The sequence below is a fragment of the Echeneis naucrates genome, chromosome 8, assembly GCF_900963305.1.
Source record: "Echeneis naucrates chromosome 8, fEcheNa1.1, whole genome shotgun sequence".
Taxonomy (NCBI): Eukaryota; Metazoa; Chordata; class Actinopteri; order Carangiformes; family Echeneidae; genus Echeneis; species Echeneis naucrates.
In genome coordinates this window covers 1,636,433-1,649,560 of record NC_042518.1, presented here as the reverse complement: position 1 = coordinate 1,649,560, position 13,128 = coordinate 1,636,433, and the positions used below count along the sequence as shown (strand labels likewise).

The 13,128-nt window shown below is 45.1% G+C and overlaps 1 protein-coding gene across 3 annotated transcripts in view; it reads left to right on the top strand.

Moving 5' to 3' along the window:
* Positions 1-13,128, top strand: part of LOC115047972 (shisa family member 6) — a 52,909-nt gene that overhangs the window by 31,087 nt on the left and 8,694 nt on the right. The window contains exon 7 of one of the 3 annotated variants that reach the window (XM_029509244.1): positions 4,034-4,057. The exons of the other annotated variants lie outside the window; for them this stretch is intronic. Within the exon in view, the coding sequence (XP_029365104.1) occupies positions 4,034-4,057 (24 nt within the window). The remainder of the gene's footprint in view (positions 1-4,033; positions 4,058-13,128) is intronic. 3 annotated transcript variants of the gene reach the window in all.

Genomic DNA, 13,128 nt, shown 5'->3' with positions numbered 1-13,128 from the left:
TGTGCAGCAGGTGAGTTGATGCCGTTTCACTCCAGATAACTTTTTTTTTTTTTTTTTTTTAACCCGACCCTGCAGTTCGCCGGATCCTACGGCGTCTCGTGTTGGTTTATGTAAGTCCTGTCCTGCCTGCACGGACAGGTTTGCCATGCGTCGTGCTACACCCCCAGCTGCCTGAGCTGCCCTAGTTTGGGGGGTATTTTAAGACTTCCCACACGGATTCATTTGCCCTCGTCTCCCTTTCTCAAGTTTGGCCTTTTTTTTTTTTCTTGAGAAGCATCTTTTAGTGTCAGGCTGTAGGAAGGAGCACAACACAAGTGTTTTCTTCCAGTTAACAACGACCAAACAGGTCAACAAAAAGCATTTTTGGTGATTCTCCACGTTTAGAAGGCACTAAATCTACATGATGGAGCTTTGACTTGGTGAAACTAAATGTTGACTCATCCTCTCTCTGGCCCCAGACACACAAAACAATAACGACAGTGATAGTCCGGGTGCTTTACAACACAAATCAAACACACTGAGGGGAAGAAGTTTTCCTGTATGTGCAGGAAGTGCACGTGGTCTAAAGTCACATGCATGAAGTTTTTCGGTGAAAAGTCTTTATTCCCCCGTGGGTCTGGTTCTTCCTTCTTACTTCCTACAAAGTTCTTTCTCTCGGTGGGGAATTGTCTTGTTTCTGTAGATGATAATATAAAAAGTCCCTTGAAAAACTTCAGTTAAACTGTTTAACTGAAGTTAAACTTTTTAATCTGCTGCGTCCATCTTTCCACAAATTTATCTTTGCATCCAGTTGTGCATTGCTAATGTTTTCCAGCTCAGTTAATTTGATGTTTTGCGTCACATCCATCCGTTATCACGGAGACGTGTGAATAAAGTTGTATTTGAAGACTTCATGAGCAGCTTTTGGTGTAAAAGACTGATGCGTTCAGCTGTGCAGAGAGCAGCGAAGCTCTGATGATCCCCAGCAGTGCCTCCGTTAATTCCTTCACTTATCACCACTTTCATCTTTTGATGTGTTTCAGATGAACACAGTTTCAACAACGCTCCACTCAAACAGCACTGGAGTCGTTTTAACGGCTTTTGCTTCAACTTTAGTGGAAATTTAATTAGCAGGATATGATTTGAAACTGTCTTTGCCACTGCGGTGCGTTTGTTTGTGTCTCTCTGTGACCCGATGTAGCGGCTCCTCCTCCTCCTCCTTTTAAAGCCCAGATCGCCCGTCTGCTTTCATCCCATCAAACTATGAGTCTGAAATGTTTGTGCTCAAATGTTTTTAATCTGCTGAGGTGATAATAGGTTTCTAACCACGTCAGCACTGGAGGAGGAAGAAGTCAGAGTCCTCATCAGCGTTTCTTGGGGAGATGGTAGAAACTCATTTTAAATGAAATTTAACGCCCTCCCACAAATTATTAGAAAAGTGTCCATCTTTAATTTAGATTACACTTCGATCATTACTGACTGTTAGAATATGAAATCACTGTGGTGTGATATTTTCCATCAAATCAGATGTAAAATCACCAAAAATCACAACTCTCATTTGAAATCATATGAAATTATTATAACTTATCAATCATACTTGGTGTTTTGCTGCACTAAAAGAAATTATCATACTTTCTTTTACTGGGGCAATTCAAAGAGCTTTACGGGGCAATAAAATGTGGAGATATAAGATGTAGACATAAAAGAAGATAAATGTAAAATGTGAAAATGTAAAATTCACCAGCAGACGAGAGAGAATTTAGACCCGTAGGAACGTTTACATCCACTGACTGCAGCAGTTCGGTGACCAGATGGACTTAATTGTACTTCTGTTTGTGTCTGAAAACTTCAATTAAAGACATCAGATCATCCGTCATCACGTGAAGCTCCAGTCACGACATCACGCCCCCCCGCCCTTTGTCTGAATCACTAAATGGATTCCACTCGTGCAAAGCCTGCTGGGATTTCATCTCCCAGCAGTCACAACACCTGCAAAGCCACAGACAGATGTGTCTGGCACCCGGGATGAACAGGAACAGCAATGGATGAAGAAAAACAACGAGGCGCTCTGGGGGCTTGTTAGTGCATCAGTCTGCCTCACACACCTCTTCCTTCAGTTTCATCTCTCACTTTTGAATAGGCTCAGATTTTATTTCCTCCTCATCTATCAGGTCCTTGAAGGGCAGTTTGATTTTTTTTTAAAGGAATTCTTGCCCGTGCAATCGACACTCTGTGTTCATATCTGCAGCAAACAGGCGAGTCTCCGTGAAGCAGCCTCTTTCTGAACAAAAAGCTGGAAACGTTTGGTTGCATTTGGGGGGAAGAGGTGCGAAGGAAGAGATCAGAATGTGACGCCTCGCCGTCAGCGGGAAGGCAGAGCAGGAAGTTCGTTCGCTCCGCCACGTGAGGAGACACTGGAAGGCACGCCGCAGAACCAAACAAATCCATCACACAAACTGCTGTTTTATTCCTCCTCCTTCATGTCTCACTGTAAATGGACGCCCCCTGGGCCTCGCAGCAAAGATCCTGTTTTGTGCAGCTTTCATTAAAACTTGAGGATTTGTTGTGATACCTGCAGCAGGATGAGGTTTCCACCGCTCTACGCTTGTCTGTATTCAAATCGAAGAAAGCAGCAGTTTGTAAGCAGAGGGGATGGAGGGAGCAGGACCCGGAGCTGCAGCAGGAGGCGTGAATGTTTTTCATTCACAGCAGACAGACGGACCGAGGTGGCGACCGACTGCACACCCACATGGCAACTAAAAACAGAAATGGAATCGAGTTCAGAGGAGCCAGTTTTGCTTTCTTTACATTTTTGGATTTGTTGTTTCAAGCCGAGCCGAGCTGGGTCAGAGTGAGGTGATGCAGAGAGGTATCAGCATTTTGTTGATTATCACATCGGTGAAAAATATCTTTCTATCCATCTGAAATGAAACCGAAGCGTCGCTGACGTCTCTCACCTGGAATTCCCTCCAGATGTGAAGCAACGTCTGCGCTCTTTTCATTTCTGCCCTGCTCTGTGCTGCATTCTGATTGGGTGGTAACCCCTGCGCTCATTGAGGTAGACATATTCCCATTGACTTCAATACGCTGTCTTCTGACAACCAGTGGGGTTGTATAGACACATACAGCGTGACTGAATGCTGCTTAATGTACGTCAGCAACAAAAAAAATGTAGATGTAGTTTTTCATTTGTTTGCTGCTGCGGTTTATCGACCAGGGAGGAAATCCTGATTTACTTTCAGAACAAACAGGTGAGAGAATTAAAAATACACTCAAACACGGGCTGAATAAATGAATAGTGAGTGTGTGTGTCCCCTGTTAATGATTTTAAAGCTACTTTACTGTTACAGGCTGCAGCTGCCAGAATTCAGCGTCGGTGAATCCACCAGTTTGTCTCAAAATAAGTCGAACACACGTCTTAAAAATCCAACATGCAGGCGCTTTGACAAATCTCCCCGGACGCCGTCTGCTCCGGCGTCGACACGAAGCTTTGTTCGGGACGCGGCTCTGGATGAAATACCTTCAGGTCGGTGCGTCAGACAAGCCGCGGCCTAATCTCCCAGGACAGGCCGGCTTGGCGCTTTCTTGCCGTTCATGCGTCTCCATCTTTGATGTTGCGCTCATCCCTCGGAGAGTTGCTTCGTCCTCTTGCTCTCGTCTGGATTTCCCATTCTCTTTGTTTTCGTGTGGGATTTATTCACCTGTACGTACCCCCCATCTGTCCGCTGACCTCTCCTTTCATCCCAATCACACAGCTCTTCAAAAAGCTCCAACACAAAGCCCCGACAATTTCACCGCTCCGTGCACATCAGCTGCTCTTCTTTTGGTTTTTCATCCATTAGAATAAATCCTCTCAGCTCCTGTTGTGATAATCAGATTTCACCTCACTCTTCCTCCTCCTCCTCCTCATAGGCTACATGAAATAACACGCCATCCAATCATTTCTTTTTTTTTCCTGTCATATCTTCAACATCCACCTGCCTCAGGTCAATATCACATTTCAGGCAGGAGATCGTCCTCGAGAAAGCCGCAGAAGACCAGATTTAAAAAGCAGAGTTACCCTCCTTCCTCCCTGGCGGTGTATAATTAGCAGTCGCTCCTGCAGTCGGGACAGTGGGGGGGGTCCTGTCGACAACCGGGAACTGTGGACACACGGCGAGTACAAAAGAGACCCCTCCCTGCAACAAGTCAATTATCTGGCCTCCCACTGCAGTGGAGCTTCTTCTGCGGTTTTAATTCGCTTCAGAAACGGGAATATAAAATGAGGGGATGAGATGAGACTTTTTTTATCTCACCTGTAGACCTGGACGTTTCTAATGTTGGGTGGTACGGTGGTGCAGTGGCGAAAGCCTTCGGGGTTCAAACCCTCGGGGCCATTTGTGGCCTCCTGCTGCAGTGGAGCTTTTTCTCCGTCTCTCCGGTTGCTGCTACATTCGTGCATCACTTACTTGCAGCTGCTGCTCAAACTTTTCTCGTTCTTTTGAACATTTCAGTTTTGGCTTTGTTGGCAGAGTAAAAAGCAGCAATTATAACAAAGGGAAGAGGGAAAGGGTCGGGGTTTGAAACCTCCCACAGTCTGTCAGGTTAATTGCTGACTCTAGCGGAGTGAAAATGAACACGAATGATGGATTGATTTCTTTTCTCCGTCGGTGTAAATTGCAGAGTTAAAACTCTCAATGAAAATCCACTTCAGAGGATCTCCAGAGGTCGAGGTGTACCGCTCAAAGCGTGTCAGGATCATTACAGAGAGTGGAAGGAACAAACCTCGGAGGACCTCTCCGACCCCAGCGGGGGGATCAGACCTCCAACCCGACACTTTGCACCTGCAGGCATCAGCGGCTCTTCGGGCTGGAAGCCAGAGTTTTAATAAGCAGTCTGACTGTGTACCTGTTGAGGCGCGACCTGACTGGAGGGCGTGTTTTACAGCAGGGCGAGGAAAACGCTGCCAACACCTTCATCCAGCTCCAGGCAGAGCTGATAAAAATTAAAAAGCACAGCAGGGAGAAGGAACAGCAACTTGATTATGTTGTAAATGTATGAATACACAATCAAGACGGCGCCACTCGTCGTTATGAAAATTGGATGTACGCCGTCTATTTTCAAAGGTCTCTCTGTTCTTTTTTTATTTTTTATTTTGTTTTTGTTGGTTATTTATTTATTTAAAAAAAACATTTCGGTTCATCTTGACATTTCCAAACGTCCCACTGCGTTCAGATTTAAATGAGTGCTGGCATTATCACTGAAGTGTTCCTCTCAGGCTCTCATGAAGTCGATATTGTGGATGACGGCAGCTCATCACGGAGGCCTGGTGTGACAGCAAGCAGTCGCTTCGTCTCAAAAAATAAAATGAATAAATAAGTAAAAATGGGAAAATACAGAAACATGCAGACCATTTCATCATGGTGCAATCTGTTTTTAGAATTTAATGGGCGCCTGAATTTCCCCCAGAAATAAACCGAGGACAGTAAAAGCTGAACACAGAAAGTTCCTCAGCTCTAAATATCTGATTGTCTTTATTCTGTCAACGCAATAAACTCTGAAACATACAGGACTGATTGGCTGTGACATCACCCACCGGAGCCAATAGGAGCGTCCGACGTAGAGACGTGACTCTGGACGTCACTATCAGAAATGATTCAACAGGAAACACGGCTGTAACAGTCATGTGACCGTGAAGGTGAAACAAAAATGTGACGTGACTAACCCTAACCCTGAAACTCTTCCTCTCTATGGAAGAATAATAATGATGAAGTTTATCTGTGTGACGCTCCATCACATAAAAAAAAAGAGAAAAAGATCTTACTCCGACTCTTTACGAAGCCGTATTAATCAAAAGTCTCCTAATTAACATCATTAGACGAACGCGACATCATGCTCCGCCGACGTTAATTAGCGTCATCATCCCCGATTGTTTACTCGTCGCGAATGATCATTTAATTACGTAACTTCAGATGGAGGATCCAAATATTATGGATAGATTATGACAAGATCAGCAGCAAACAGCTTAAAGAAGCTTAGCTCTGTAGGACAAGTATCAATCACATTTATATGTAAATAGATGTAATTATCTGTTCTAATCATCGCACATTACTCACGAGGCTGCAGAGAAAAAGGCCGCTTGTTGCTTTAATTTGAAAGCGACGTGAGTGTGAAGGAGACAAAGACATCCAGCGCCGAAGCCAAGGAACATCAGATCCTTTAAAGATGCCTCAGAAACACGATTTCTGTTTGTGTTGAAATGTATGGGAAAATGCGCCTTCTTCTCAGCTCGGTAGGTGTTTTCCTGACGAGTCTCTAGTTTCAAATAAAAAAATAGTGTTGTGTTTTTTTTTTTGTTTTTTTTTTTTATGATGGCCCCTTTTAGAGGACAATAGATGTTACTCTTGTTTTTATTTTTCAAAGCCCTCAGCAGCTCATGTCATCAGTTTTACTACCGTGTTTTGAACCGGAGAGACTAAACGCCCTGCTTACTGAAATCCACAAATTAAAAACATGGAGGGCTGACCTTGACGTCCTGCTCTGCTTTTTTTATTTTTTAGTTTTTAACACATTGTGAATTTATTTTTCATATTTTCTCTTTTTTTTACGTTGGTCCTGCAGACTCTGGAGAGCTCAGGGGTTGGCCTGCTGGCATTTGTTTTTCCCGTTAAGAAGTCACAAGGTCACAGCCTGAAAGTGGGTAACGGAGGTCGGAGACAACAGACTCTGACTGGGGAAAAAAAAAAAAAATGGAAGAAGCAGCATGTCAGGAGAGCGTGATACAGCCGAGAGCTGAGACACACAATCCCTAATCAATGCGGCTGAAACAAAGATCCTCGGCTTCGGGGCCCCTGGTGGGAAGTCGTCATGTGTAATGCCGAGCTGATTGTCTCAGCTCTTCCTGTCTCTGGTCTTTTTAGGAGGGGGCGGATCACACACAGAAAAAGAGAGAAAAATACACAATTAAGTACAACGGGATGATGTGGGCTTTGGTTCTAAAGGGGTCGAGGTTTGAAACGGGAGTTCAAAAGAAGCACGATTCAGTCTTCGGTTCGGGGACTGTTTCTGCTGCAGCATGAATTTTACATGATGCAAAACTGATCAAAGGCTGAACTCGGCTGAACCCCAATCAGAGTCTGTGAAAACAGACGTCGGCTCTTAAAGCCTCAACCTGACCATCAGGGGGCGACTCCACTGTGAAAGAAGTCTTTAAGTCAATGGGAAAATGTCCCTCCTCCTTTTCCTGATGACTTTGTGGTCTCAGTCTTCACTACAACATGATGTTCGTTGTAGGGGGCGGGGCTACTGTGCGACCTTCTCCTCCAAATATGGTTTCATCTGAAAACTGGTGTTTTGACAAAGTTGCCTTTTCGTTTAATCAGCAGTTTCGCTTTGCCCCAAAGTACCAAAGTAATTAAACATGGAAAAGTCTTTCATTTCACAGTGAAACTCAGAAGTGACGGAGTTACTTCAGCCAAATGATGTCTTCAGTTTGAGCTGTGAGTCTTATTAAATTCTGCTTTTTAGCTTCCAACCGTCGACGTTTCATCATTAAACTATTTCCAGCAGGAGAGATGTTAGTCTTTGGCTGCCACAGAAATTCAACAGGCAGAGGAGCAGCCAGAAGTTTCCTTTAATTAGTTCAACTAGCAAAAAAACGAAACGACGTCTCTAATGTCACAGGCAGCGTTCTCATATATCGCCTCTCTGTGTCTTCGTATATCTATGAGGATCCAGAAGTGTGCAGCCATGTGAGACTATTGAACGTGTCTCTTCTAAACCACCGCAGAGCTAATCTGCTGCTGTCACAGCCTCCGCTCTCGGGAACTTGGCTGCAGGGATTTGCTGCCGTTCACACGTCGGAGCATTAGTGAGTCGACGTCGGGATGAAAGCTGTGAGTTTCCAGCAGGAAAAACACTCCTGACTGGGATGAATGGTTCTCCTGGTTAAATGAACACTTTTTGTATGAGATGTTGTGATTTTAGGGTTTTGAAACGGGCCAGCTCCGTCCTGACCAAGACCTCCGTCAGCTAGTTTCGGTCTCTCCTGTTTCATAAAGCCACTTGGTGACATTTGATGCTCAGTCGGTGTGGTGAAGGGTCCAATCAAGGACAAAGAAGAGCAGCTGCCTGACGGAGAGATGACGAATACGCCACCGCACTTCCAATTACCGTAAGTCTGCGAATGTTTGCTCTATCGGAGAAATGCCAGCGGTTTCTGAAAGCTGAGAAGTTGCTCTTCACAATATCAGGTCATTACTGTAATTCTACTCGGGCCGTTTCTTTGTTGTTAACCGTTTAAACTGCCGGATATCGAAGGCTCTAAGTGTTCTGGACGTCTTTTTGAAGAAAGCTGGCAGATGACCACTGTTTTAGTTCAGAAAAAAGCTGGTTGATTTAATAGAAATTCATCCGATCTAGTCAGACGGGCGTCCAGCTGGTTCTTTCTGTAAATTCAGGCTTCTGGTTTTTCCATTTGTTGTCGTATTGCTGCTGACCTTTGCCCTCCAGGTCTAAAGCAGCAGCAACATCTACATCTTAGTCCATCCAAGGTTGAACTTCATTCTAAACAAACTAATTCATATTTCTTCCTTCATCCCCATCTGTAACACCCCCCCCCCCGACTATGGGGGGTAACGGGGGTAACACAGTGCAGCTTATTGTGGCCTGTGCTGGAGAAAACAGGTGAGGAGAAGGAGTTCACAGATGTCACAATAATAAAAATAATCAGGACTTTTCAGCTGTGAGTGCTGCTAACCTGTTTCACTACCAGATGCTAACAAATTGAATTGGTTGTGTTTGTGTTAATGCTGGATTTTGCTCTGATCTAACTGCCAGCGTTGGTGCGATCGCAGCCAGCAGGTTTGATGACAGCTTCTCGGCGCCGTCGCTGTCAGAAATTCAGCCTCGTTCCTGAACCGAATCACAAGTCGGAGGCTTTTTTCTCACTCGGCTGCTCAGTTTGACACGAAGGCAGCATTAGAGAAAACGTTGGTGTTGGATTTCACAGAGCGTGCCGCACTGATGAGCCAGGTGTGTCAACACAAACAAACACTTTGGCAAAAGAAAAACAAACGCTCCAATCACCCGACAAAGAATCTGCTGGGACGACGTCTCAGAGAGTTGGCCGCCACGCTGCTGTGGCGTCCTCTTCTCAGGAAACATGACCCGAGAAATGTGCTTTTTTCTGTTGTTGTTGTTGTTGTTGTTGTTTTTATTCAGGCCGGCTCATCTGAAATCTACACGGGCTGCTGCTGCTGGGGGAGGGGGGGGTTACCTCTGCTGCTGTCCTAAGCTCAGTGTTTGCTCACAAGGTCAGAATCTAGATGCAAATGTGCACGAATCCTGTGTTGCATGTTCATCGGACGGCCGACTCGTCGTTTTTAGACGGCGAATCAAAGCTCTGCCTGTGGAAGTTTAAAGATAAACACACTCCACGGATCAGCTGGAACTGGAAATGGTCTTCTGCGTTGGTGGTTCACAAACCTGCTCACATCAACGATCCCCCAACTGGCACGAGAAATTAGGAAGCCCATTTTAAAGGTCGTTTTTAAGGAGTGGAGAGAAGCAGGAAAGAGTTCCACCCTACGGGACTCAAACCAGGACCAGAATTTCATAAGACTTGGATCAGATCACACTTTTGCTCTTAACAAAATTGTCTTATGTTCTGTTATGGGGCCCCCAGGAGCCCCGTCAGAACCCACTTTTAGAAAGTGAATCCTGATTACTTCATGATTACATACCGGGGTTTTCAGTCAAACTGGGAGGGCCGGGTTCAGGTCAGGTTTGGTTTTAGAAGGTCCTCTTCTCGGAGCAGGTTTCTCTCTCAGCACCCAGACACCGGTCCAGTTTCTGCCACCGAGTCGGACCCCTCAGTGCTGTCAGTAACCGGAGGAATGGAGGGCTGTTGAATCTCAGAAGAAGGACGCTCCGTCCATCCTTCCGTGGGTGGCGGTTGGAGAAAGAGCCCGGTAGGCTCCGACTGCAGTCTGTCTTTAGCAGGCCCGGACTCCAGACTCCAGACTCCAGACTCCGATCTGGCTCCAGCCTCAGCTGCCGATTGACGGAGTCCTATATTCCACAGCAAGGATAACGGCAGCTTTGTGTGATGTTACTTCTGACATATCGAAGAAGACATCAGATAAATCTGTGCTTATCCTTGTTAGTAATTCACAGACTCCAAGAAGCCATGCCCCCCCCCACCCCCACAGAGTGACCGTTTGTTTCCCAGCTGCAGCTCGTGAAATGGAAAATTGACAGCAAAGGGTTCGACCGGTACACACACACACACCCGGTCCTTACAGGATGTGATGATTTCAGGCAGACTGGGTTCATTTGTAAGCAGCATTAAGACTCATTCATGTTCCGAGAGAACAGAGCGCAAAGAGGAAAATGCTATCGGGGAAGAGAAACATGTTTTTTTTTAATCTCAGTGTACTGACATACAGAAATAAATAAAAGCAGAAGCTGCACGCTGGAACGAACATCGACTCCTCTTTATTTTGCTGTAGCGGTGTTGCTCTTTGCTCATTGATGTCTGACACAAAACTGCAGCCAGAAAACGATTCAGAAATGAAAGGAAAGAATGAAGAAGTGTGACGACAGCATCCATCAAACTGTTTTTATTTTACTTTAAAATAACACATACACACAAATAATTTACAAGTGGCTGTGTTGGTTAATGTCTGTGATTTAGTTATTTTTTCTGATGAGCTGTGATTGAAAGGGTTTTTGCATCAAAGCCTCCCAAATGCTGGTTTTTTATGGTTTAGCATTTTACAGGAGAAGCCAAAATCAGACGAGGCTGTTAACGAGATAAATATCAGTGTCTCAGAGTGAAAACTGGGATCCATCCCAGCAAATTAAACCTGCTCCCAAAGCCTCAATCAGCATGATTTTCAGATATTAGCGCTGAACAAGTTCGCACACAGAAAATCTCGTTGTCGTTATCAGAGGAAGCAGAGTCGTGGGACCAACGTAGACCTGGCCCAGCTCCTCGGCCCGAGTCTGGCCCACATACGCCCACATCTGGGTCAGACCGTCGACGTTTGGGTCAGGGCCACCTTTATTTTCAACATCCAAAAGTAAAACGATGGCAGATTCTTGTCTCGTCGTCGCGATGGTTTCGTCTGTTTTCTGTTCAGAGTTCAAACAGAAACACATCGCAGAGAGATTCTTCTGACATTTTAGTTCTTAAAAGTTTTGATGCCCGGTCAAATAATTCCGTTGCCTTGAAGGGATGATGATTAACGTAGCTCTTCGTAGCTGACAGAAATGTGTCTTCATGTGATAATCTGTTTGGGATTTGCTCTATTTCTGCAGGTTTTTTTTTTTTTTATTCTGATTTGGTCACTCAATTAAAAATGTCCCCATTTGAGGTTTGCAGTTTCACCACAGACCCATTAAAGTCCTGAGTAGTTTGAAGGTTCAGACACTTGAATGCTCTCCCGCCGCGCCGCTCTCCCTCCCCGTCACACATTCATATGCACAAGGGCAAAACGAGGTGATCTGTCCCACCAGGTCCACATGGCACTTCACACTCTGCCAGCATAATGACATAGCATGAGCTCTCTCTGTAGCCCCCGTCTGTCCATCAGCTTCCCCCAGAGCGAGGCGTTTAAAATGGATCTGGGTCACAGTGGGATCCCCTCTGTCCACCCTGCCGGAACCTGGAAGCATTCAATTCATTTGTGACAGAGCCGCCTGTGTTGCTGCAGCCAATCCGTGTGACACGCTTCACTGTCAGCGAGAGCGGCTGCTTTATGAGTTAACACTCTGCAGGTACGCCGCATTGAGCCGAGCTGTGTGCTCAGGTGGGCTCAGGATTACGGCCCTCACCTGACAGGTTAACCCTTTAACGTCTGTGCCGGAGGAAAGAGGCCGAGGATGTTTGTACTAGCTCACGGACGATGATGAGTCACTGAAATAACATCCACACTAAACAATAAAGGAATAGAGTTCACGGCGCGCAGAGGAAGGAACTGTTAAAGAACGCTTCTCAGCTGTGACTAAAATGAAACAACATGCGTTTGTGTGTAAATATCTGAGATCTTCATCAGCAGCTGTTTGTCTGCAGCCGCAGGACAACAAATGGAAAAACTAGAGACGATGAAGAGCAAACTGTTCAGAAGAGGCAGTGTGCATGTGTAAATCCATAGAAGAAGAAGAAATCATTTATAACTGATGCAGTACGACCGATCCACAGAATGGCAGAATTTTTTGTAATATAAAATAATGAAGTTAGTGTGTTATATTCCCACTTTGATTCCTGCGAGCTTCAAAAGGAAACTGGCAGACGCAGCTGAGCACGTTCATGCAATTCCTGCTCGTCTTCCTCTGGTGGTTAAAAAAAGAACAAAGCACAATAAACGGGTGATTTCGTTTGGTTTTCCAGTTTTACGGAGACAGAGGTGATCCCAGCAGCTTGTTCAGTTCACTTCGGGCTTCCAGACCGAACCAAAAGCACGGCAGCCTCAGAAATAACTGTCTGTTATAGATCTGGGCCTCCGAGACTTTTCTTCAAAAACGTACATTCCTCAAAAACAAATGACGTATTATTTTTAGCGCCGGAGCTGCTGCAACATTCAGATATCTCACGAGTGCAATAATTGGATCAGACACGTAAGCCCTGAACCGGAGACCGCCTGAAGGAAAACAGCGTCCTCGCAGGGTGATAAACTTTTGAACCCCGTCTAAACGCTTGTGCTCCATTTTAATGTGTGAAATTTGTGTAGCAGTCGCTTCCCCTGCTCTGCGAAATTTAAAATCACACACACACACACAGAAGAAATGACTCAGATAGTGAAAGGCTGTTATTTATTTGGTGCAAAACCAATTTAATTTGAAGTTCATGTTCATAGGAGGGTAATTTAGCAAAAGTCAAACAACATTTGTCAGAAAATGCCATCTCCCCTCACTGAAGGAGGAACATTAACTCTGATCTTTGCACAGCCCCCCTCTGTCTGTTCACACACGTCTTCCTGAGCGATCAGAGCTCCGTTTTTATTGTCTTTAGCATTCTTACAGGATGATAGATGAATATATTTAAATGCAAATAAGGTGCCTGCGTCATATATTCACGCGGCGTGCGCTCTGCTGTTCAGAAGAATCAGGTGTAATTGAATAAAGGAAATATTTCCACTCTGAAAGTATTTGGACTCCCCGTTTCTG